The sequence below is a fragment of the Macaca nemestrina genome, chromosome 5, assembly GCF_043159975.1.
Source record: "Macaca nemestrina isolate mMacNem1 chromosome 5, mMacNem.hap1, whole genome shotgun sequence".
NCBI classification, from domain to species: Eukaryota; Metazoa; Chordata; class Mammalia; order Primates; family Cercopithecidae; genus Macaca; species Macaca nemestrina.
In genome coordinates, this window is record NC_092129.1 from 70,331,992 (window position 1) to 70,355,049 (window position 23,058).

At 43.5% G+C, this 23,058-nt stretch overlaps 1 protein-coding gene across 1 annotated transcript in view; it reads left to right on the plus strand.

Annotated features, from left to right (window-relative positions):
* Window positions 1–13,910: 13,910 nt before the first annotated feature.
* The window catches only part of LOC105489035 (A-kinase anchoring protein 12), a 122,166-nt gene continuing 113,018 nt past the window's right edge, over window positions 13,911–23,058 (plus strand). The window contains exons 1-2 of the mRNA XM_011753603.2: window positions 13,911–14,004; window positions 14,329–14,669. Coding sequence (XP_011751905.2) covers window positions 14,508–14,669 — 162 coding nt within the window. The 5' untranslated portion in view covers window positions 13,911–14,004; window positions 14,329–14,507. The remainder of the gene's footprint in view (window positions 14,005–14,328; window positions 14,670–23,058) is intronic.

Here is a 23,058-nt window from a genome sequence, read left to right on the forward strand (position 1 = left end):
AAATGGCTTAGCTGGTCCTGACTCAGGGACTCTCACGAGATTACATTTAAGCTGTTGGCCAGGGGCTGTCATCTCAAGGCTCATTAGACACTGGACTTAACTTCCAAGTTCACTGTCCTAGTTGTTGGTAGGTATTGGTTCTCAACTCACTAGGGCAGAAGGCTTCAGCCTCTTACCACACAGGCCTCTCCACTGGGTGGCTTACAAGATGGCAGCCTGCTTTCCTCAGACTGAGAGATGAGACGGAGGATCCAAGGTGGTAGCCCAAGTCTTTAACCTCAAAAGTGATACCAGAGTTGGGCACACAGTCTGACCCTGGCAAAATATGACACATAGCATTTACTTCATAGCACTAATGCTCAAAGTTGTGGATTAATAGAAAGAATATGCTATAAATAAGTAAATATAAATATACTGGGGCCAGGTACTGTGGCTCACACCTGTAATCCCAGCACTTTAGGAGGCCAAGGCCAGTGGATCACCTGAGGTCAGGAGTTCAAGACCCGCCTGGCCAAAATGGTGATACCCCGTATCTACTAAAAGTACAAAAAGTGGCCAGGTGTGGTGGTAGTCGCCTGTAAACCCAACTACTCAGGAAGCTGAGGCATGAGAATCACTCGAACCCAGGAGGCAGAGGTTGCAGTGAGCCGAGATTGCGCCATTGCAGAGAGAGACTCCACCTCAAAAAAGAAAGTATATATATATTTTTTTGGTAGAGATGGGTTTTTGCCATGTTGCCCAGGCTGATCTCGAACTCCTGAGCTCCTCAGCCTCCCAAAGTTCTAGGATTATAGGCGTGAGCCACTGCACCTGGCCTGTACTAGACTTTTACATGACCGGCAGTACAGTAGGTATGTTTACACCAGCATCACCACAGACACGTGAATAATGTGTGACAATGGCTCCTACATCACCAGGCAATAGGAATTTCTTGGCTCCATTATAATCTTATGGGACCACCATCATATATGTGGCCCTTCATTGACCTAACTATCTTACCCGGTACAGACTGTACTCAAATTAGTAATTAAAATAGAATGAGATGAAACACATACAGATGGAAGTTACCTGTTTTCATTTCCACCTCAAGACTCCTCTGAGAGCCTGCTGGCTGTGCGTGGCCCCGTGTGCAGCACCTTTGTCATGACTTAGAATTGTTGCTTATGGAAAATTCTGGAGAATCTCAGTCTCAGAGTTCTTGCGTTCAGGGGGAATCATGATAGGCTTGGAGTTCAACCAGAAGAGAGAATCTGAATTAAGGGGGTTTTAATGATCATACCCAATTATTATTTTCAAGATAAATAGTTCTCCTCATTTTCCAGGTCCTAAGGACAGATTAATGGGTTGTAATTCCTGTTGTTTTCTTCAATTTGTCCTCTAGAAAATAGGTTCCCCAAGTGGCTAAGGCTGTCATGTTAATAGATTTCATCTCTTGTTCATCAGCTGTTGATTCACAGACAACACTCTCACTTTGAATTGGTGGAAGCTTTTGATTCCACAGTGACCAATGAGATAGATCACATTGTTTAATGCTGGGTTTTCATTGTTGTTATTGTTTTTGTTTGTTTGTTTTTGCTGTGTGTTTTTTTTAAGACAGAGTCTCCTTCTGTTAACCAGGCTGGAGTGCAGTGGTGCTATCAAGGCTCACTGCAGCCTCAACCTCTCAGGCTCAAGGGATCCTCCCGCATCAGCCTCCCCAGTAGCTGGAACCAAGGCTTTTTTTTTTTTTTTTTTGTAGAGACGAGGTTTCACGGAGCTGTCAGAGGTGTCAGAACCAGAGCAACTCCAATTTGAATAGGAGCTGGGTAAAATAAGGCTGAGCTCTACTGGGCTGCATTCCCAGGAGGTTAGGCATGCTAAGTCACAGGATGAGACAGGAGGTTGGCACAAGGTACAAGTCACAAAGACCTTGCTAATAAAACAGGTTGTGGTAAAGAAGCTGGTCAAAACACATCAAATCCAAGATGGCGATGAAAGTGACCTCTGGACCGTCCTCACTGCTCATTATATGTTAATTATAATTCATTAGCATGCTAATAGACACTCCCACCAGCACCAGCACAGCTTACAAATGCCAGGGCAACGTCAGGAAGTTACCCTATACGGTCTAAAAGGGGAGGAACCTTCAGCTCCTGGAATTGCCCACATCTTTCCCAGAAAAACGCATGAATAATCCACTCCTTGTTAAGCAGATAATCCAGAAATAACATAGCCAATGGGATCCCATGCTGCTGCTCTGTCTGTAGAGTAGCCATTCTTTTATTCCTTTACTTTCCTAATACACTTGCTTTCACTTTCCGACATGGACTCACCCCAAGTTCTTTCTTGTGCAAGGTCCAAGAATCCTCTCTTGGAGTCTGGATCTGGACCCCTCTCAGTAACTATGCTGCTCAGGCTGGTCTTGAACTCTAGGGCTCAAGCAATCTTCCTGCCTCAGCCCTGGAGTAGCTAGGACTACTGCAGGCGTGCACCACCCTATCTGGCTTAAATTACATGGATTAGTTTTCCTATCTTGCCCTACCAAAACAAACAAAACAAAAAAGATAATGCACTGGTTTAAAATACGTCCAGGCCGGGCGTGAGGCGGGCGGATCACGAGGTCAGGAGATTGAGACCATCCTGGCTAACACGGTGAAACCCTGTCTCTACTAAAAATAACAAAAAATTAGCCGGGCGTGGTTGCAGGCACCTGTAGTCCCAGCTACTCGTGAGGCTGAGGCAGGAGAATGGCCTGAACCCAGGAGGCCGAGCTTGCAGTGAGCTGAGATCGCGCCACTGCACTCCAGCCTGGGTGACAGAGAGAGACTCCGTCTCAAAGTAAATAAATAAAAATAAATAAAATACGTCCAATTTATCAAGAGAGTAACTTCATTGTTCTTGGGACCTGTCCCAGGCAAGCCCCTCCTGCTCTCTAACACCCTCACCCCCACCCCACAAAGGGATGAATAATTGTGCCAGTTTCTCCAAGGGTCTAGGGGTTCCAGGACACAAGACTTTGGCTGCTAGAGGCTCCAGGAAGACCAAGGAAGCCCTGGGGCAAGTTTCCCCACAGCAAACTGCATCCATTATCCCGAGATTCCCGGGCTGCAGAGGAACGGCGGAGAGTGGATGAGAAGGGAGCAGGAGTGGGTGTCTGGAAAGGGTGGGAAAATCAGCAGCTCCCATGACGAATATATGACAAATAAGTAGTATATGGGCAGTGGCTGAAACGTTTGCAGCTTTAAGAAAGAACTCAAATGAGAGCCGAGCCCAAACATTTTTACCTGCTCCAAACAATTTCCGGAATCCCAACTATGGCTTGGGTGGGAGGGAAGAGACTCCCATTTAATTATCTACATGATTTTAAGATTTTGGATGACAATATACTTAAAGAGACTTGCTCTAGGCCGAGCTCAGTGGCTCAGGCCTATAACCCCATCACTTTGCAAGGCCAAGGCCAGCAGATCCCTTAAGCCCAGGAGTTCGAGACCAGCCTGGGCAACATGGCAAATTCCATCACTACAAAAAATTAGCTGGGCATGCGGATCACGAGGTCAGGAGATTGAGACCATCCTGGCTAACATGGTGAAACCCCCTCTCTACTAAAGATACAAAAAATTAGCCGGGCGTGGTGGTGGGCGCCTGTAGTCCCAGCTACTTGGGAGGCTGAGGCAGGAGAATGGCGTGAACCCCGGAGGCGGGGCTTGCAGCGAGCCGAGATGGTGCCACTGCACTACAGACTGGGTGACAGAGCGAAACTCTGTCTCAAAAAAAAAAAATTAGCTGGGCATGGTATGGTGGCACATGCAAAGGCTGAGGCATGAGGATCAACTGAGTCCAGGATGTTGAGGCTGCAGTGAGTCATAAACGTGCCACTGCACTCTAGCCTGGGTGACAGAGCAAGACTCTGTCTCTAAAATAAAGAAATAAAGGAAGTTGCTCTTGCAACTCGTACTGAGAAAAACAGTGTTAGAACGGGGGGGGAATTATTCTTCAACTTAATTGCTAGTTTTTTCAAACCAAGCCCATCTCATAGATCTCAAAGAAACCATGAAGCTAGGAACAAATGGTGAATCAGCACTTTCAGCCGGTTCTTATCATTAGTGGAGAAAGTCCACAGTGTCTTCCTCCCTAGACTGGAGAATGAGATATTTAAAGCCCTTAAATCTCTGAAAGTCTGGAGGAGAAGTATACAGAAACATTTTATATCCTCTTACCTCTTCTCCCTGACACCAAATTTAGGCATACCATTACATAGGAGAGGGGCCAAGATGGAATTCTCTGCATATCTCCAAAGTGTCTAGAAACCATTTTACTTCAATACAATGAAGTGTTGGAGATCAAAACTCCTCCCATATGGACATATTTGGGGCTAGGACTAGCTCCACTGCACTCGAGTCTCATTCTGCTCAACAATCAGCTTCTGGGTCGGGTGCAATGGCTCACGCCTGTAATCTCAGCACTTTGGGAGGCCAAGGCAGGCATGGTATGGTGGCACGGGCCTGTAGTCCCAGCTACTGGGGAGGCTGAGGCAGGAGGGTCAGTTGAGTCCGGGAGGGTGAGGCTGCAGTGAGCCATAAATGTGCCACTGCACTCTAGCCTGGGTGACAGAGCAAGACTCTGTCTCTAAGATAAAGAAGTAAAGGAAGTTGCTCTTGTAACTTGTACTGAGAAAAACAGTGTTAGAACGGGGGGAAATTATTCTTCAACTTAATTGCTACTTTTTTCAAAGCAAGCCCATCTCATAGGTCTCAAAGGATCTCATAGAGGTCAGGAGTTCGAGACCAGCCAGGCAAACATGGTAAAACCCCATTGCTACTCAAAATACAAAAATTAGCCGGGCTTGGTGGCATGCACCTGTAATTCTAGCTGCTCAGGTGGCTGAGGCAGGAGAATTACCTGAACCTGGGAGGCAGAGGTTGCAGCGAGCCAAGATCACACCACTGCACTCCAGCCTGGGCTAGTGTCAGGCACCATCTCAAAAAAAAAAAAAAAAAAAAAAAAAAAAAAATCAGCTTCTGGACAGGTATGGTGGCTTATGCCTCTAATCCCTGAGCTTTGAGAGGCTGAGGTGGGAGGACTGCTTGAGGCCAGGAGTTTGAGACCAGCCTGGGCAACATAGGGAGACCCTGTCTCTACAAAAATGAAAAAAATTAGCTAGGTGTGATGGTGCACTCCTGTAGTCTCATCTACTCAGGAGGCTGAGTGGGGAGGATCACTTGAGCCTAGGAAGTCAAGGCTGCAATGAACTGTGATCACACTACTGTACTCCAGCCTGGGTGAGACCCAGTGAGACCTTGCCTCTAAAAAAGAAAAAGAAGAAAAAAATAGCTTCTAATGTTAGTGAACACTATGTGCTGAGAGCTTTAATCATTATTGAAGCTTTTTAAAAATATAATTATAGAATGTTTATAATAGGAGGCTGAGGCAGGAGGATTGCTTGAGCCCAGGAGTTCAAGACCAGCCTGGGCTACATAGTGAGACCCCATTTCTAAACAGAAAAAAAGTTTACTTATGTGTTAATCTTGGAGAGTGTCTTGCTGCATTACCTTGAGTGTTGCAAATGTGAATATATATATATATATATATAGGCAAGTGAATATATACTAGTTGTTATTATATATTCATAAGAATATATACTATATCATAAGAATGATATGGATTTTCTTTCTCATATTATATCATAAGAATGATATGGATTTTCTAAATTCAGAAAGTATGAACCATGCTCAAGTTTGTTCAGATTGAAATTAAATTTACTCTAGAAAATGAACATTTAAAACCCCAAAGTCATCCCTTTTTTCTTCTATTTTCTTTGTGTGTGTGTGTTTTGTTTTTTTTGTTTGTTTGGTTTTTTTTTTGTTTTTGAGGTAGAGTCTCGTTCTTGTTGCCCAGGCTGGAGTGCAGTGGCATGGTGTGATCTCAGCTCACTGCAACCTCCACCTCCTGGCTTCAAGTGATTCTCCTGCCCCAGTCTCCCAAGTAGCTGGGACTACAGGTGTGTGCCACCACACTCGGCTAATTTTTGTATTTTTAGTAGAAATGGGGTTTCACCATATTGGTCAGGCTGGTCCCGAACTCCTGACCTCTGGTGATCCACCTGCCTCAGCCTCCCAAAGTGCTGGGATTACAGGCGTGAGCCACACACCTGGCCCTTTTTTCCTTTATCTGACTCTGAACACATCTTCATGATCCATCAGATCCCAACATGCATTTTACAAACTAGATCTAGGCTACACATTGGTGAGGACAGAAACAGAGAGGTGAGAGACTCTTGCAGGAGCATTTGGAAATGATATTAGCCAGGAAGATTATAGGTGTGTCCACTACTTCTTCATTGGCAAGATGAAGCCAAGGAGTGAAAGGAGCTTTGTACAAAGCACTGCAGAGTCAGGAAGTCTATTGTTTCTGTATTTTATCAAGTCTGATTGTTTCAGAGTTATCACGCTTACAAGCAAAACAAAATACCAACCTATTAATACTGTGTTGATCTCTATCTTGGCTTATTTTAATATTAAAAGGGTATTTCAAAGATACTGGAAAGTAAAGGAGGCTGCAAGTTTAACATAAACAGGTACCTTGGACCTTTATTTTAGCCCATCTGAAAATACATATTTTATCTTTTTTTTTCAGAAATTAAAATTTTCATTTTGAGTTAATTGTGGATTACCATGCAGTTGTGAGAAATAATACAGAGAGATCCTGTATACCCGTCACCCGGTTTTCCCCAATAGTAACATCTTGCAAAAATATAGTACAATATCACAACCAAGATATTGACATTGATACAGTGAGGGAAGAGAACATTCCCACCCCATAAAAGAGGGATCTCTTGTTACATTCTTACAGCAACACCCAGTCTCTCCACCCTCTACCCTTCTTTAATCCTTAGCTACTACTGACCTCTTCATTTCTGTAATTTTGCCATTTAAAGTCTGTCATATAAATGGGATCATTTGTATGTAACCTTTGAGGATTGGCAGGTTTCTTTCCGCAGAATTCTCTGGCGATTCATGCAGGTTTTGTTGCATGTATTAATAGTTTGTTTCTTTTTATTGCTGACTAGTATTTCACGGTATGGGCAGATCAGTTTGTTTAACCAACATGTTGAAGAGCATCTAGGTTTTCCATTTTGGGGCTATTTCAAGTAAAGCTGGTATAAACACTCATGTACAAGTTGTTATGTGAAGCTCCAGGAGTGTACCTGTAAGGCCATATGGTATGGTAGTTGTATGTTTCTCGTCTTTTTTGGCTTGTTTAGCTTTTTAAGAAACTGCTGGCTAGGCATGGTGGCTCACGCCTATAATCCCAGCACTTTGGGAAGCCGATGCACGCAGATCACTTAAGGTTAGGAGATCGAGACCAGACTGGCCAACATGGTGAAACCCTGTCTCTAGTAAAAATACAAAAATTAGCTGGGCATGATATGTGCCTGTAATCCCAGCTGTTTGGGAGGCTGAGGCACGAGAATCACTTGAACCCAGAAGGTGGAGGTTGCAGTGAGCCGAGATTGCGCCACCATACTCCAGCCTGGACGATAGAGCGAGACTCAGGTTAAAAAAAAAAAAAAACAAAAACAAAAAAAAAAAGAAGCTGCTACTGTCTTCCAGAGTGACTATGCCATATTACATTCCCACCAGCAATGTATGAGTGGTCCAGTTTCTCTGCAGCCTCATCAGCATTTGGCGTTGTCACTGTTTTTTTCATTTTACACACCCTAAGACATCATTGTGTAGTGATATCTCACTGTGGTTTTAATTTGCTTTTCCCAAATTGCACACAATTTCATTTATTTGCCACCTGTAGATCCTCTTTGATAAAATGTTGCTTCAAGTCTTTTACCTGTGTTCTCATTGATTTTTTGTTTGTTTGCTTGTTTTTTTACTGCTGAGTTTTAAGAATTATTTCTATGTTTAGATACTAGTCCTTTGTGGGATATGTGGTTTGCAAACATTTTCTCCCAATCTGTAGCTTTTCTTTTCATCTTCTCAACAGGGTCTTATGTAGGACAAAAGTTTTAAATTTTGGTGAAGCCCAATTTCTAGTTTTTCCTCTTATGGATCACGCTTTTTGTATCAAGTCTAAGAACTATCCTGCTTAGCCTTAGCTTCCTAAGATTTTCTCCTGTCTTTTCTAAAAGTTTTACAGTTTTATGTTTTACATGTAAGTCTGTGATTCATTTTTAGTTAATTATTTTGTCAGGTGTGTGACATAAGTCAAAGTTAATTTTTTGCTTATGAATGTCCAATTTCTTCAGCACCATCTGTTGAAAGGCTGTCATCCACCATTGAATTACTTTTGCACCTTTGTCTTTTTAAAAAATACATCTACTTACTTATTTATTTATTTACTAATGACATCTCCATGTGAATACTTTCGAGCCTTTGTCAAAAATCATTTGGGCATATGTACATAGGTTTATTGCTATTGTTATGATTTTAAAAGCATTTAGCAAGCTAACTTAAAGGAATACAAAATAAACATTAGATCAGGTTATCCACCTTTCCTTTGTGTATTGCTAGTTGAGATGTTTATCAATTCACAGCCTAATCTTTTTTTTTTTTTTTTTTTGAGACTGAGTCTTGCTCTGTCGCTCAGGCTAGAGTGCAGTGGTGCGATCTTGGCTCACTGCAACCTCCATCTCCCAGGTTCAAGCGATTCTCCCACCTCCTGCCTCAGCTTCCCGAGTAGCTGGGATTACAGGCACACGCCACCACGCCTGGCTAATTTTTGTATACTTTTTAAGTAGAGATGGGGTGTCACCATGTTGGCCAGGCTGGTCTCAAACTCCTGACCTTAGGTGATCCACCTGCCTCGGCCTCCCAAAGTGCTGGGATTATAGGCGTGAGCCACCACGCCTGGCCACAAAGGAATTTAAGTTGGTAGAGGAACATAAAATCTACAGTTCACATCGTATAATACATTGTATAATAGCTTTGTTTTGAGTAAGCAGTGTTGACTCATTGAAGCAAAGTTTTCAACTTTGAAAAGTCCTCTACATTTTGTCTGGCACTCAACTCAGTGAAAGTTTATTGAATTAATATGTGAAAATACACATTTTAAAATGTTGGATACGTATAGGGTCCTTTGTAGAAGGGATTTGAAATTGTGAGGATTACAGCCATTTGATCTATCCTGGAAAGTAGATACCTTCCACATACCTTCTGGTATCTTCTAACAATGCATCCTGAGAAATTCTTTCTCCATATTGGACACATCATTTACTCTATCTTGGTTCCAGTCCCTCCTTTGTTACTTTAGAGTAATCCTGAATTTGAGTCAGGTGCCAATCTTAAACCTTGGTAAATGAAACTGAGATCTAAATAGCTGGCTTTATACTTAACTCCAAAGCAATAAATTCCTTAAGAGCTACAAGGATAGCATTTGCCTATATATATATATGTGATGTATAGCTACAAATGGCTGAGCTTTAAGCTTCATCTGTAAATTGAACATTTTCTGTAGTTTCCATATGAATTTTAGATTATTAAGTACTCATGAATTGAATAAAACTGTTAATTCTTCTAGTTTATAATTAGCAAATTATAATTAACGCTCTAAAATAATCCATCCATCTCAAATCCTCACATAGAAAGTAAAATTCAAATAATTTACTCACAGTTTCTTCCATAGAATTCTCAAGATGATAATAACATTAGTATTGGTTATTTGTTTATTTTCCAGGACATGTAAATGTTAATATTTTTATCTGTAAAAAGTAAAATAATATTTTAAGAGACGTGGATATTCCAGTACTCTCTATTCTGCTTGAAACAGCTCTGTGATAAGGGAGTATTAAGAATAACAAATTCACACAAGCACAAGATAGGAGAGCGGGAATCAAGTTCTTAGATGACTGGCTATCTCTGTGGGAACAATTGGTTCAGCAAGAAGTAGGCCTTTTATCCAGGGAAGACAAAGAAATCGTAATTAAGAGAGAAGCAGTTTCAAAGGTGAAGGTGAGGAGTTGCCAGTGTCAGCGAAGGCTCTGTAACTGGAAAATGAATCTTTAGGGTAGAGTTAACGGTAAATTTTAAACTGTTTTAATAATTATAATTATTATTGCACTTTGAAGGGGGTGTCTGAACTCAGTTGTAAAATGTTTGACATTTGTGAATTCTTTTAATGTTATATTTGAAAATGTTTTGGTGCATGCACAAAGTGCTCAACTATGACTCCACATTTTATTGTTAAACCTCATGTGACCCATCTTTCTGGAGAAGTATGTGTGCGAAGTACAGGTTCAGCCTGCTACACAGGCAGCGTGTATTTGTTTTTGAGAAATCTCAAACTGTTTTTATGAGAGAATTAACCCTCTCAGGGAAACAGTTCTACCAACGACTGCCCCACGGGAGAGGATGTGTGTGGGGACACCTGCATCCTGCTATCTGGAGAAAAATTGAGCTGCTAGTGAGACAATGAACCAACAGCCTTGGACTGAGAAGTGAAAAATAGAGAACACCTGCTCCCCTCCACACCGATGCCAATCCAAGCAATTCTGAAGGCATCTCGGAAGCCCTAGAAAAGAAAACCTCAGTGACTCGATTTAGAACCTTGGAAAGTAGAATGGTAACTTTGTGCTTGGCATGTAATAGGCACTTGATACACATTTATTGAAAGAAACAAAGAAAGAGTGAGAGAGAGAAAGAAAGAGAAAGAAAGAGAGAAAGAAAAATACAGAGAGAGAGAAAGAAAGAGAGAGAGAGAAAGAGAAAGAAAGGAAGGAAAGGAAGGAAGGAAGGAAGGAAGGAAGGAAGGAAGGAAGGAAAGAAGGAAGGGAGAAAGAAAGAAAGAAAGACAAGGAATGAACTTTGTAACGTTCTGAAGCACTAAGTGGCATACCAAAAGGTTGGGCTATTTCATTGCTAGAGATAATTAATTACATAATCACTTTTCTTTCTTTCTTTCTTTCTTTCTTTTTTTTTTTTGAGACAGAGTCTCATTATGTCATCCAGGCTGCAGTCTGGAACTCCTGGGCTCAAGTGATCCTCTTGCCTCAGCCTCCCAAGTAGCCAGGACTAAAGGCATGCACCACCACTCCTGGCTAAATTTTTTTATTTTTTGTAGAGATGGGAGTTTCACTGTGTTGCCCAGGCTGGTCTTGAACCCCTGGCATCAAGCAATCCTTCCACTTCAACCTCCCAAAGTACTGGGATTACAGGTGTGAGCCACCAGGCCTGACCATAATCACTTTTGTAAACAACCAAAAAAACAAAGAGTAACTCCCTAGTCTCTAAGTAAGATAGAAGGGATTTTCAGAAACCAAAGGTAGTTACGTATGTGCTTGTGTGAATTTGTTATTCTTAATTCTCCCTTATCACAGAGCTGTTTCAGGCAGAATAGAGAGTACTAGAATGTGCACATCTCCTAAAATATGATTTTGCTTTTTTTTTAGATGGAGTCTCTGTCGCTAGGCCGGGGTTCAGTGGCGCGATCTTGGTTCACTGCAACCTCTGCTTCCCGGGTTCGAGCGATTCTCCTGCCTCAGCCTCCTGAGTAGCTGGGACTACAGGCGCGTGCCACCACACCTGGCTAATTTTTGTACTTTTAGTAGAGACGGGGTTTCACCATGTTGGCCAGGATGGTCTCAATCTCTTGACCTCGGGATCCACCCACCTCGGCCTCCCAAAGTGTTGGGATTACAGGCGTGAGCCACCATGCCCAGTCCTATGATTTTACTTATTACAAATAAGAATATGAATATTTACATGGCCTGGAAAATAAACAAGAAGCAAGTAACTGCTAATCTAAGCAGATGCTGATGTCTTCCTCAGCATGTAGGTTGTATGCTATTGGCTTGACCTTGCAATTCTTTCTGAAAATTTGAAGGCTAGTGGATGTGAAAACCTTTGCTAAGAATTTCCCAAGAACCAAGTAAATGTAATCTCACAGAATGTGAAAATGTTGACAGTATTTGTGCTACTTACTGATACATTTTCAAATGTGCTGACGTTAATCATTCTCAAATAGGTTTTTTTTTCTTCTTCTTCTTTTTTTTTTTTTTGAGACGGAGTCTCTCTCTGTCACCCAGGCTGGAGTGCAATGGCACGATCTCGGCTCACTGCAACCTCCACCTCCCGGGTTCAAGCAATTCTCGTGTCTTGGCCTCCTGAGTAGCTGGGATTACAGGCGCATGCCACCATGCCTGGCTAATTTTTGTACTTTTAGTAGAGATGAGGCTTCACCATGTTGCCCAGGTTGGTTTTGAACTCCTGTCCTCAGGTGATCCACCCAACGGGGCCTCCCAAAGTGCTGGGATTACAGGCGTGAGCCACCGCGCCCAGCCTCGAGTAGGTTTCAACAGTGCTTTTTGCTCTTAAAATCCTAAGTGAGGTCCAAATGCCACGTTTCACTAGCACAGTTGATTAGAGGAGTGCCATGCGGTGGTGAAGTGCAGAACTGAAGGCAGATACCAGTTGGACTCCCTGCTCTTCCATCTCCCGGGTGTGAAACCTCAAGCACACAATTTAATTTCTCTGGACCTACTCCTCCCCCACCTGCCAATGGTAAAATGAGAATAATACTGCCTATCCCACGGTGTTACTATCCAAAGTGCATTGAACAGTGCCTGGTACAGAATAAGAATTCTAATGTTTCCTAAATAGTCAAAATTTAAGTCAAAATGGGGGGAATGTGTATAAATTCCTAAAACTCAGCATTTTGCAAATATACTGTTTCTTAAGGGATAAACTCCAGGGAAATTGGCCTTTGTGTAGTCCTTTACATAAAAATAATTAATTCAGAAAACAGGCCCAGCGTGGTAGTTCATGCCTGTAATCCCAGCACTTTGAGAGGCCGAGGCAGGAGGATCACTTGAGCCCAGTTTTTCAAGACCAGCCTGGGCAACACAGCAAGACCTTGTCTCAAAAAAGAAAAAAAAAATTAATTCAGAAAACAAATTTGATGGTGAGTAACTAACCTATGGTTCCCAGGGTACCATTCGATTCATGCAATTCATTAGGCATGAAACATCCTAGTGCTGAACTACTGCTTACACCAACTTTCTACAAAATTGTACTAAATCTGAGTATGAGATATTTATCTGGAATTTAGTGTGAGGATTCCGAAAGTTTCTTCTTTTCCTTTCTTTTCTTTTCTTTTTTTTTTTTAACAGAATCTTGCTCTGTTGACTAGGATGGAGTGCAGTGGCACAATCATAGCTGACTGCAGCCTCGAATTCCTGGGCTGAAGTCATCCTTCCACCCCAGCCTCTTGAGTAGCTGGAACTACAGGTGCACCACTGCGCCTGGCTAATTTTTTAATTTTTTGTAGAGACAAGGTCTCGCTGTGTTAACCAGGTTGGTTTCTTCATTGTTAATGGAGATTCCAAGTATTTGTGAAAACGGGGACGCTCGGTTGTCAGTTACAACTGGAATAAATTTTTTTTTTCAGCCCCAAAGCCTTAATGCTTTGCTCCAAGCAATCCAGCTACAAATTTAATTTAGTTCAAATACTTATTGATTGGCTGCCATGTTCATATAATAAATATTACATTCAAGGGTCGGAAAGGAAAGGATGCAAGCCACTTGGACTGACATTATTTCAAGTCTTCATATTTTGAGAAAGGCTGATGGCAAAGGAACAGATCTATGCTGTCATGTTTCAGCATCGCCCAGAGGTGGCCTGGATGCGTAACCTCCAGCACAGGCCCTCAAAGAAGGACGGGCACATTTCCGGTAACAGCCTCTTTTCCCCCGTTCCCCGGGGAGAGGGGGGCGGCTAGCACTGCTGATGGCATCGCCTGACATCACTTGTTCCGGAGGATAGGAGAGCGTGGGCCTGCGTGGCCCACCTCATCCGTGGCCTGACTGCGTTAACCTCTCGGTTCCCTGATCTTGCCACGTGAGGTGCCCAAATATGGTCGGACTCAGGAGGAGCCAGGGAGCGCTTGCCTTTCTCCTGCTAATGGGGAGGAGGCTGGAACAAATGTTTGGAGTTAAACACAATCTGCAGGAAAGCAAATGGGGACTCGGGCTTGCTCCTGGGCGAGCTGAAAGTCGGCTGCAGCAGAAGCTCCTGCCTTGGGTGATCCATCATTTAATAAACCCCAGAGAATCCAGTGTCCCCGGCAGGCTTTTTGCTCCCCTGCTCTCTTGCCTTCTGAGGCCCTGGGTCGTCCCCGCAGCTCTCGTCCCCCTGTTAGAAACGGGAGGCGCCCGAGGGCCGGGTGGGCTGCTGCCTGGACCTGGGCTGGCGCGTCGCAGCGCCTCTGGTCCCGGCAGCCTGGGGGCAGATGCTGCTGCAAGGCGTGTCTGGGGCTGTGCTCATGTGATGAAGCGAGGGAAAAACCAGGGGGAGGGGGGCGGAGGCTAAGAGGTGGCCTTTTTTTTTTCCCCCTTTTCTTTTAAGGAGTTTGCCGCGAGCGCGTCTCCTTCATTCGCAGGCTGGGCGCGTTCGTAGGAGGCTGGCGGCGAAGGAAGGCGCTCTTGGGACCTCACTGGCGCGCGTCTTTTGGCTCTTGCCCCTGTCCCTGCGGCTTGGGGAAGGCGTAACCCGGCGGCTGGGCGCGGGAGAAGTGCGAAGGAGCCATGGGCGCCGGGAGCTCCACCGAGCAGCGCAGCCCGGAGCAGCCGCCCGAGGGGAGCTCCACGCCGGCTGAGCCCGAGCCCAGCGGCGGTGGCCCCTCGGCCGAGGCGGCGCCAGACACCACCGGGGACCCCGCCATCGCTGCCGCGGACCCCGCCACCAAGGTATGGGCGCGCCGGGCCACCTGCGCCGGGAGGCGCGGATCTTTGGGGTGGGGGTGGAGGTGGGGGGATTCCTCCGATTTCCGCCGAGAGAACTTCCCGGCCCGTCCAGCCCCATCTGCAAACTCGGGAGCGCGAACCCCTCTTTGGAGGCTTTTCAGGGTCTTTTGCGCCGGGGCGGGGCCAGAGCAGCGGCGAGCGCGGCGGGGGGCTTGCGTCTTTGTCGCGGGTCTCCAGGGGAGGCGACTGCGCCATCCGCAGTAATAAAATCCGCGCCCTGCCCACGGCAACTGAGCCTTTCTCCGTACTCTTCCGGTGGAAGCCATCCAGCCCGAGGCGGATGAGCTGCGCTGGGGGATCCGTGGAGAATGGACCCCGGGCCGGGCCTCCGAAGCTCGGAGATGCGGAAAGTCAGCTGTGAGGCCAGGTAGCCCAGGCACCCTCAGGTTCCCCGCCGCGTACCGCCTTGGATGCCAGCGGTGCCTGAAGCGAGCGGGTTTGGTACCCAGTTCTGCGGCAGCGGCCCGAGCAGACGCCGCCTTCCCAAGGCAGAGAAAGCCTGGTGTGTAGCTCGCTCGGAGCCAGGGAAAACCTGGGCAGGCGCTGCGTTTCCAAAAGGAATGACAGGTTTCGCAAACCAGCCAGCGCCCTCGCGTTTGCTCAGCGCTTTGCCTGCGGACTCAGTTGGCCAAACACACACTAGAGTGGCTAGAAGTTCTCGAAGGATGCGGTCAGAGTGTAGCGAGCATTCCGGGTACTCTTCCCTGGACGCAGTGCTGAAACGACTGCATTTTATCGACTTCAGTCTTCAAGGCTGTAATATTTCTTGTGGGCCAGGACAGCCGCCAAGACGGTGGCTTGTTCTGGTCGTGGTATTTTAGATCTGTTTTCCAGCACGTGTGTTCATTAGCAAGGCTTCACTCTACTGGTTTTGTGATACCCTTGTATCACAAAGGTACCCTTGTGATACCTTGTAGAAAGATGTGGATAACCATGCTTAATAGTTAAATTTGCCGTGTGTCAAATTTGAGGATAGAGTACGTGAGTTATCTCAGGAGGCGTGGATGTTTACAATATGGGAAAAAAAAAAAAAGGAACCTAAAACCATGGCCTAGTTGCCTTGACCTCTTTAGCTGTCCTAGTCTAATTTGGACTGAGAGACTGCACTTAATAATATAGTTTTTGCCTCCAGTCTTTGATTCATAACTACTTGTGAAATCCATGGTCCCTAGATATTAAGTACTAACTGTGCCTCTGCTATGTAGATTTTCTAAGAGATGCTTAAGCTTCTGGCCTGAGGAATGTACTATCCTTTTGAGATCCAAGTCGCATTTTAATACTTACTGTATGCACATAATGTTTTGATGCCAGCTACTGTCAAAGTGGCTCGGTAACCAGTGTTGAGAGTCTAGTGATGAAAATAATTTATGGTATAATTGCTAAAAACTTGCAGTTGGGTGACATTCCCCGCCGCCCCCCTGCTTTTGTACTCCTTCAGATCTTACTAACTGTTCACCCTGAAATACGGCGGCATTTACTCCTTTCCCAGTAAATTTGAATTTGTTTATTTAAAAATATTCCTTCCATTCTCTTTTTCCTTCTTCCATAACCTTATCCTTTTCCTCTTTCCAAGTTGCCAACCGTCTTGAAGCAGCCAAACAACCTCCTTTTAAAAAATCACTTAAATGACATCCAGAATATCATTGAACTTGTTGGCATACTGCCCAGTTATCAATTTGGAGACAAATCAATACACTTACATGTATCCTTGGAATGTATTTAGTTTTCATTTCAACTAGCAAAATTTATCACTCAGGCTTTGAACACAAATGTCTTTCCAAAAGGACTCCCTAATTAAGAATGACTCAGCACCATGGCCCTTGCCTCCCCTCTTCTTATTAAGCTCCAATTCCTGACCTCCAGGTAATCCCATCTCCCACTCTAGGCTCTGTAGCACCATGGACGCGTCCCAGCAGTTTTCGCATGTGTGGGTTTAGTGTTCTCCTGGCTGTTCTGAATGCTTTGCAGGGGCAGGGAACATGCCTGGTTGTGCTGACCAGCAGTGTTCCTTCATGTGTGCCATGCTGCCTGGCACAGAGTCGGCTCTCAGGAATACTTGTGGAAAGAAGAAGGGGTGATACTGGCTTCTTGGTTTTGCTTGGAGAATATCAAGTTGGAGAATACCTTGACCTATCTTGACCTATCTGCTTTTACTACAATTTAACACTTGATCATCTCATTATCACGTGAGACTGATTATGATAGTGACTAAGGCAAGTCAGTCTGTTTGGTTATTAGTCGATCAAGTGAATAGTTAGACCAAAAACCTCAGATTTGGGGGCTTTGGATTCTGTTTGTCTAGATACAGAGTGGCTTGTTAGCATTGTAATTTCAAATTGGGTTTTATCTCAAATAGACAAATATGTTAAGTGCATATGGCTCAAATGAGACCATTTCATACACTGAGTTACTTAGGATTACGTCTTGAACTTTCTTGATGTGTCTGTGGACGGTTGGGGAGGTTTAGGCAAATACATTTTCCCCTCCTTGGATAGAATGTGATCATTAATTAAAGGTTGTAGGCAGATCTTTTTCTATCTAATAGCTGACATGTCCCATGCATGCTATCTATTTAGCAATTGGATTTACTTTCTTTTTTTTCTGCTAATTTTAGTTACCAGTTACTCACTAAGTGCCCTTATCTGAACAGACATTACACTGGTTGAATTATCACCTGTGTTAGGTCAAATGGAGATTTAAACAAGCTTTTGATTACCCAGGCTTAACATTTAGATGCACTAAAGCAGAAGTCTTGGTTTTATCTATGGTGCATTTCCATAAAATGGAAGGAGTCTTTATCTTCTATTCAATCTTTTATAATCTTTATTTTTTCCCTTAGATCCAGAGATAGACTGGAAATCTTTTACAATCTTTGTATGTAAGATCCGGGCGGGGGTGGGGTGGGGGGGGGGAATGGCTTGATCTGTTACCTGCTAGGGTTTAATTTTGAGACATGGCCGTCTCGCAACTGCGGGGTGCAGGAAGATTAGATGACCTGAATGCTGGTGGTAAGTAAAGCCTCACACTTCACATTATTCCTTAATTGTCTGTTTTTAAAAATTTGTCTTAAAAAAATATTCAGGTGGCAACATATTCAGGTGGCAACACATTCAAGTGGCAACAGAGGGTGGGGTGACCAGTGACAAACTGACTTCCATGTCTCTGGCTAATCTTGATTTCTGGAGCCAGGCTCCAGACTAAGTCTGGACAATCATAATTAATTAGCCTTCCTATATTTATTGCCTGATCAATGATTTCAGTGCTGGACATTGAACAATGGTCTGTTGCAACAGGCTGAGGCCATTGTCTGTGGCAGGTGGGAAGATGGGGGCTCTTGTTAGCTCCAAAAGCTGTGGTTCCATTTGGTTACAAGAGCCATGAATCACTAAAATATAAGGATGTACTCAAATAGAAGAATCCAGTGTCTGAATGGTAAATTTAAGGATGTGTTTGACTCTTGTGCATTAAAACAGACAATTGGCCGGGTGCGGTGGCTCATGCCTGTAATCCCAACACTTTGGAACGCGGGCGGATCACGAGGTCAGGAGATCGAGACCATCCTGGCTAACATGGTGAAACTCGTCTCTACTAACAAAAAATTAGCCAGGCATGGTGGTGGGTGCCTGTAATCCCAGCTCCTCGGGAGGCTGAGACAGGAGAATGGCGTGAACCCGGAAGGCGGAGTTTGCAATGAGCTGAGATCGCGCCACACTGCACTCCAGTCTGGGCGACAGAGCTAGACTGTGTCTCAAAGAAAAAAAAAACCAGACAATTGAGGCGGCCAGCTGCGTTTCATAATTCCTCCCATAAGCTAGGTCATATGCTTCCTCCTATTCGCCACTTTTTTAACAATAGAAATGGAGAATGAAGATGGCCTCAAAGTGACTACATCACCAGTGTTACACAAATGGGTCCTCTTAATAGAGGGATGTTTCTGTGTGTGTGGCTACCTGTATTCCTGTGGATTTTCACCAGATTATAAGAGCTGCTGCTTTCTGACTAGAACAGAGACCAAAAATTGGAGATATGGATGTGGGGATGATTCTTTTGGGTACTGATAGACTGTGGGAATCACAGGGCTTCCCTTAAATCTGTAACAGCTTATAGGCTAGTAAATGAATTAGATCAGTGGAGATTTTCACTTGAAATATTTTCTTCTATGAAGAAAAGGCCTTGAAATGTGCATCCTCTTTGGGTTGACTGATTTCTATGCCTTTACAGCTTTAAGCTGATATTATAAGATTATTCTAGTTTGGATCTTGTAAGATAATTAACAAAATGGAAATAAAATGTTTTGTTTTAAAAAATACTAGGAAATTATTTCTTTTCCTTTGTCTTCATTAGTTTTAATACATATTCAGTGCTTAAAGAACACCAGTGCAGGAAAACTCAAACTAAATGGCATCATCCCCCGTCTCTGTAATTCTATATGCAGTAGCCATTCGTGAAGTTAGAAATGAGAATTCATAGCACTAAGCATTCTAAGAAAAATTAAGCCAGTACGTTTATCTCTTGGGGGGAAAAAAAAACTAAATTTCCTTGAACCAAATTCTTTTTTTTTTTTTGAGAGTTTCGCTCTTGTTGCCCAGGCTATAGTGCAATGATGCAATCTTGACTCACTGCAACCTTTGCCTCCCAGGTTCAAGTGATTCTCCTGCCTCAGCCTCCTGAGTAGCTGGGATTACAGGTGCCCACCACCACGCCCAGCTAATTTTCTGTATTTTTAGTAGAGACAGAGTTTCACCATGTTAGCCAGGCTGGTCTCAAATTCCTGACCTCAGGTGATCCACCTGCCTCAGCTTCCCAAAGTGCAGGGATTATAAGTGTGAGCCACTGAGCCCAGCCTGAACCACATTCTTAGTTCTCTTATAACCTAACAAAAATTACAATTTAAAATAAGCTTCATTTTAAAATACAATGGAAAAATATGAAAAAAGCTGGGGGAAGAAAGAAGCATTATATTGAATAAACATATATGCCTATTGTCAATAAATTATTTAAAAATCTGTAATTATAATTATTTTACTTGTCTATTTAGATCTTGGGCCATTTTTCTGCAAATTAAAACCCTATCAGAGAAGTAAGAGTAGGATTTCATACCTGTAATTATCCCTTTGTTCCCTTCTCATTCGTATATCTAATGGGTGTAGATATTAATAATTAGCAATAAACCTCAATTATACATACCTTCATATTTCTCATTAATAATTAAGTTTACTTATTTGAAACAGACTGTATATCTGACATCATCACTCTTGAATTGTAAAGGCTTAATAAGATCAAAAGCATTTGTTTACCCTTATTAAAATGATTTTTATTTAAAGTCATTACATAGCAAAGTTCATTTAATGTTTATTTTTAAAAAGTATTAATGATTGAGAACTTAAATTTATAAATAGGGTAAATTACTTACAAATTTAAGTAATAATTTGAAGCCAATATGATGGCTTCTTACATATTCTTTCAAAAATTTCATGCACATGAAAGTAGGTAAAAATGGCACAGTCTTTTCCATTTAAGAAAAAGATCATATCACGTGCAGATTCTGCAACTTTAGGTTTTGGATGTCTTTTCATATCAGGACATAAATAACTGCCCCCATTCTTATTAATTTGGGTGCATAAATTTCCCTTTTATGGGTTGAAGCCCTGTAATGATTTAACCAATTCCTTGGATTTATATTTAGATTGTCCTAGTCCATAAGTGTAATTGCTGAATTGCAAGCTTTATATGCATTTAAAAATGTAACCGGGCCAGGTGCGGTGGCTCATACCTGTAATCCCAGCACTTTGGGAGGCCGAGGCAGGCGAATCATGAGGTCAGGAGTTCGAGACCAGCCTGGCCAACATGGTGAAACCTCATCTCTACTAAAAATACAAAAAATTAGCTGGGTGTGGTGGTGGGTGCCTGTAATCCCAGCTACTTGGGAGGCTGAGACAGGAGAATCTCTTGAACCTGGGAGGGGGAGGTTGCAGTGAGCTGAGATCTCACCACTGCACTCCAGCCTGGGCAACAGTGCAAGACTCTGTCTCAAAAAAACCAAAAACCAAAAAAACAAAAAACAAAAGATTTAACCCTTCCTAAATTGACTTTCCAAAGAGGTCCTACCACTTTGCACTCCCACCGTGGAGATCAGCACTTGTTTTCCCATGCTTTACTTCATGGGTATCAGATTTTCCAGTACTTGCCAATGTGCTAGGTGAAGAATGGTACCTAGTTTCTTTGGTGCATTTTTAACTGTGAAGTTGAATGCCTCGTCATGTCTCTGCCGTGTGCTTGCCATCTGATCATGCACTGGCCTGGCTGTCAAAGCATGAAAGGCTATGATTTGTTTTACTGTTAATTAATTTTCATTTTCATTTAATTTTCATTTTATTTATTTATTGTTTTTGATATAGGCTCTCATTCTATTGCCCAGGCTGGAAAGCAGTGTTGCAATCTTGGTTTACTGCAGTCTCAACCCCCTGGGCTCAAATGACCCTCCTGCCTCAGCCTCCTGAGTAGCTGGGACTACAGGCACACACCACCAGGTAGCTGGGACTACAAGTGCACACCACCATGCCTGGCTAACTTTGTTTATTTTTTGTAGAGACGAGGTCTCACTGTGTTGCCCAGGCTGGTCTGGACCTTCTGGACTCAAGCGATCCTCCCACCTCAGCCTCCCAAAGAGCTGGGATTACAGGTGTGAGCCCCCACGCCCAGCCCAATTAATTTTTAAAGACTTTTTTTTTCTGTGTGGGGGTTCACACCTGTAATCCAAGCACTTTGGGAGACCGAAAAGGGAGGATCACTTGAGGCTAAGAGTTCAAGAGTGGCCTGGGCAGCATAGCAAGTCCCCATCTCTACAAAAAATAAAAAATGTACATGGGTGTGGTGGCGCGTACCTGTAGTCCTAGCTACTTGGGAGGCTGAGGTCAGAGGTTGCTTCCACCCAGGAGTATGAGGCTGCAGTGAGCTATGATCATGCTGCTGCGCTACAGCCTGGGTGACAGAGCAAGACCCTATCTCTATTTTAAAAAAAAGAAAAAAAAAGGCCAGCGGTGGCTCACACCTGTAATCCCAGCACTTTGGGAGGTTGAGGCGGGTGGATCATGAAGTCAGGAGATCGAGACCATCCTGGCTAACATGGTGAAACTCTGTCTCTACTAAAAATACAAAAAATTAGCCGGGCATGGTGACGGACGCCTGTAGTCCCAGCTACTCGGGAGGCTGAGGCAGGAGAATGGTGTGAACCCAGGAGGCAGAACTTGCAGTGAGCCAAGATCGCGCCACTCCACTCCAGCCTGGGCAACAGAGCGAGACTCTGTCTCAAAAAAAAAATAAAATACATAAATAAATAAAAGACTTTTCCCCCCGAAATTACTCAAATTGGAAAAAAGCAAGTTCAGGAATAAAAACGCAGCTGAGGTAGAGCAGTCTTACTCTTCTTTACTCCTTTTCCTTTCCAAATTAATGAACCATCTTTAAATTTATTTGTTTGGAGAATGACCTACTTCTTAAGCTATCATTTTTAAAATTTCTTCTCTTGGAACAATCTAAAATAATTTAGTTGCCAGAAATTGCTTTATGGTCATGATCCATGAAATGTTGAGATCAGGGGTTGGAAGCAGCAGAAATCTACCTCTTGGGAAAACAATAGGGTGAAGGCTCACTTGGGATCCTCTCCCATTCTCACGGCAGACAGCCTGGCTCTGTTAACTGGATGGTATACATGGATTTTCTGAGAAAAACGTAAGTTTTCAAAGCACAGGCAACCATCTGGGACACTGGGACGCCCTTAGGCGCCTCTTAATACAAGTATTCATTTCAGGTTCAAAGCTTTTTGTCTTCCCTATGATTTCTCTGCAATGTTTTTTAAAATGGGGGAAACCCTGTAGTTTCACTCTACCTAATCTTAATCCCAGTTATAGCAACATATCAGTTTCATGTTTGATTTCAAAATGAAATAAACCAAAATTTAAGAAGGAGAGATTACTACAGTTTATTGGCTGACCACATCTATTTGTTACATGCAATCTCTGCAAACTGGGAGTACTGAGGGATTAAATTTTTCCTGGTTCCCAAACCTCGTGGTGCTATTGATTCACCTAGGGAGCTTTTCAAAGACACCTACACCTTATTCTGGATTTACTGAATCAGAATCCCAGGCAGTCTCAGGGTCTGGGATTCTGTGATTTTTCTTTTTCTTTTTCTTTCTTTTTTTTCTTTGAGAGACAAGGTCTCACTCTGTTGCCCAGGCTAGTCTTGAACTCCTGGACTCAGGCCATCCTTTGGCCTCAGCCTCCTGAGTAACTAAGACTACCAGCTCCTGCCACCGTGCTGGGATTCTGTA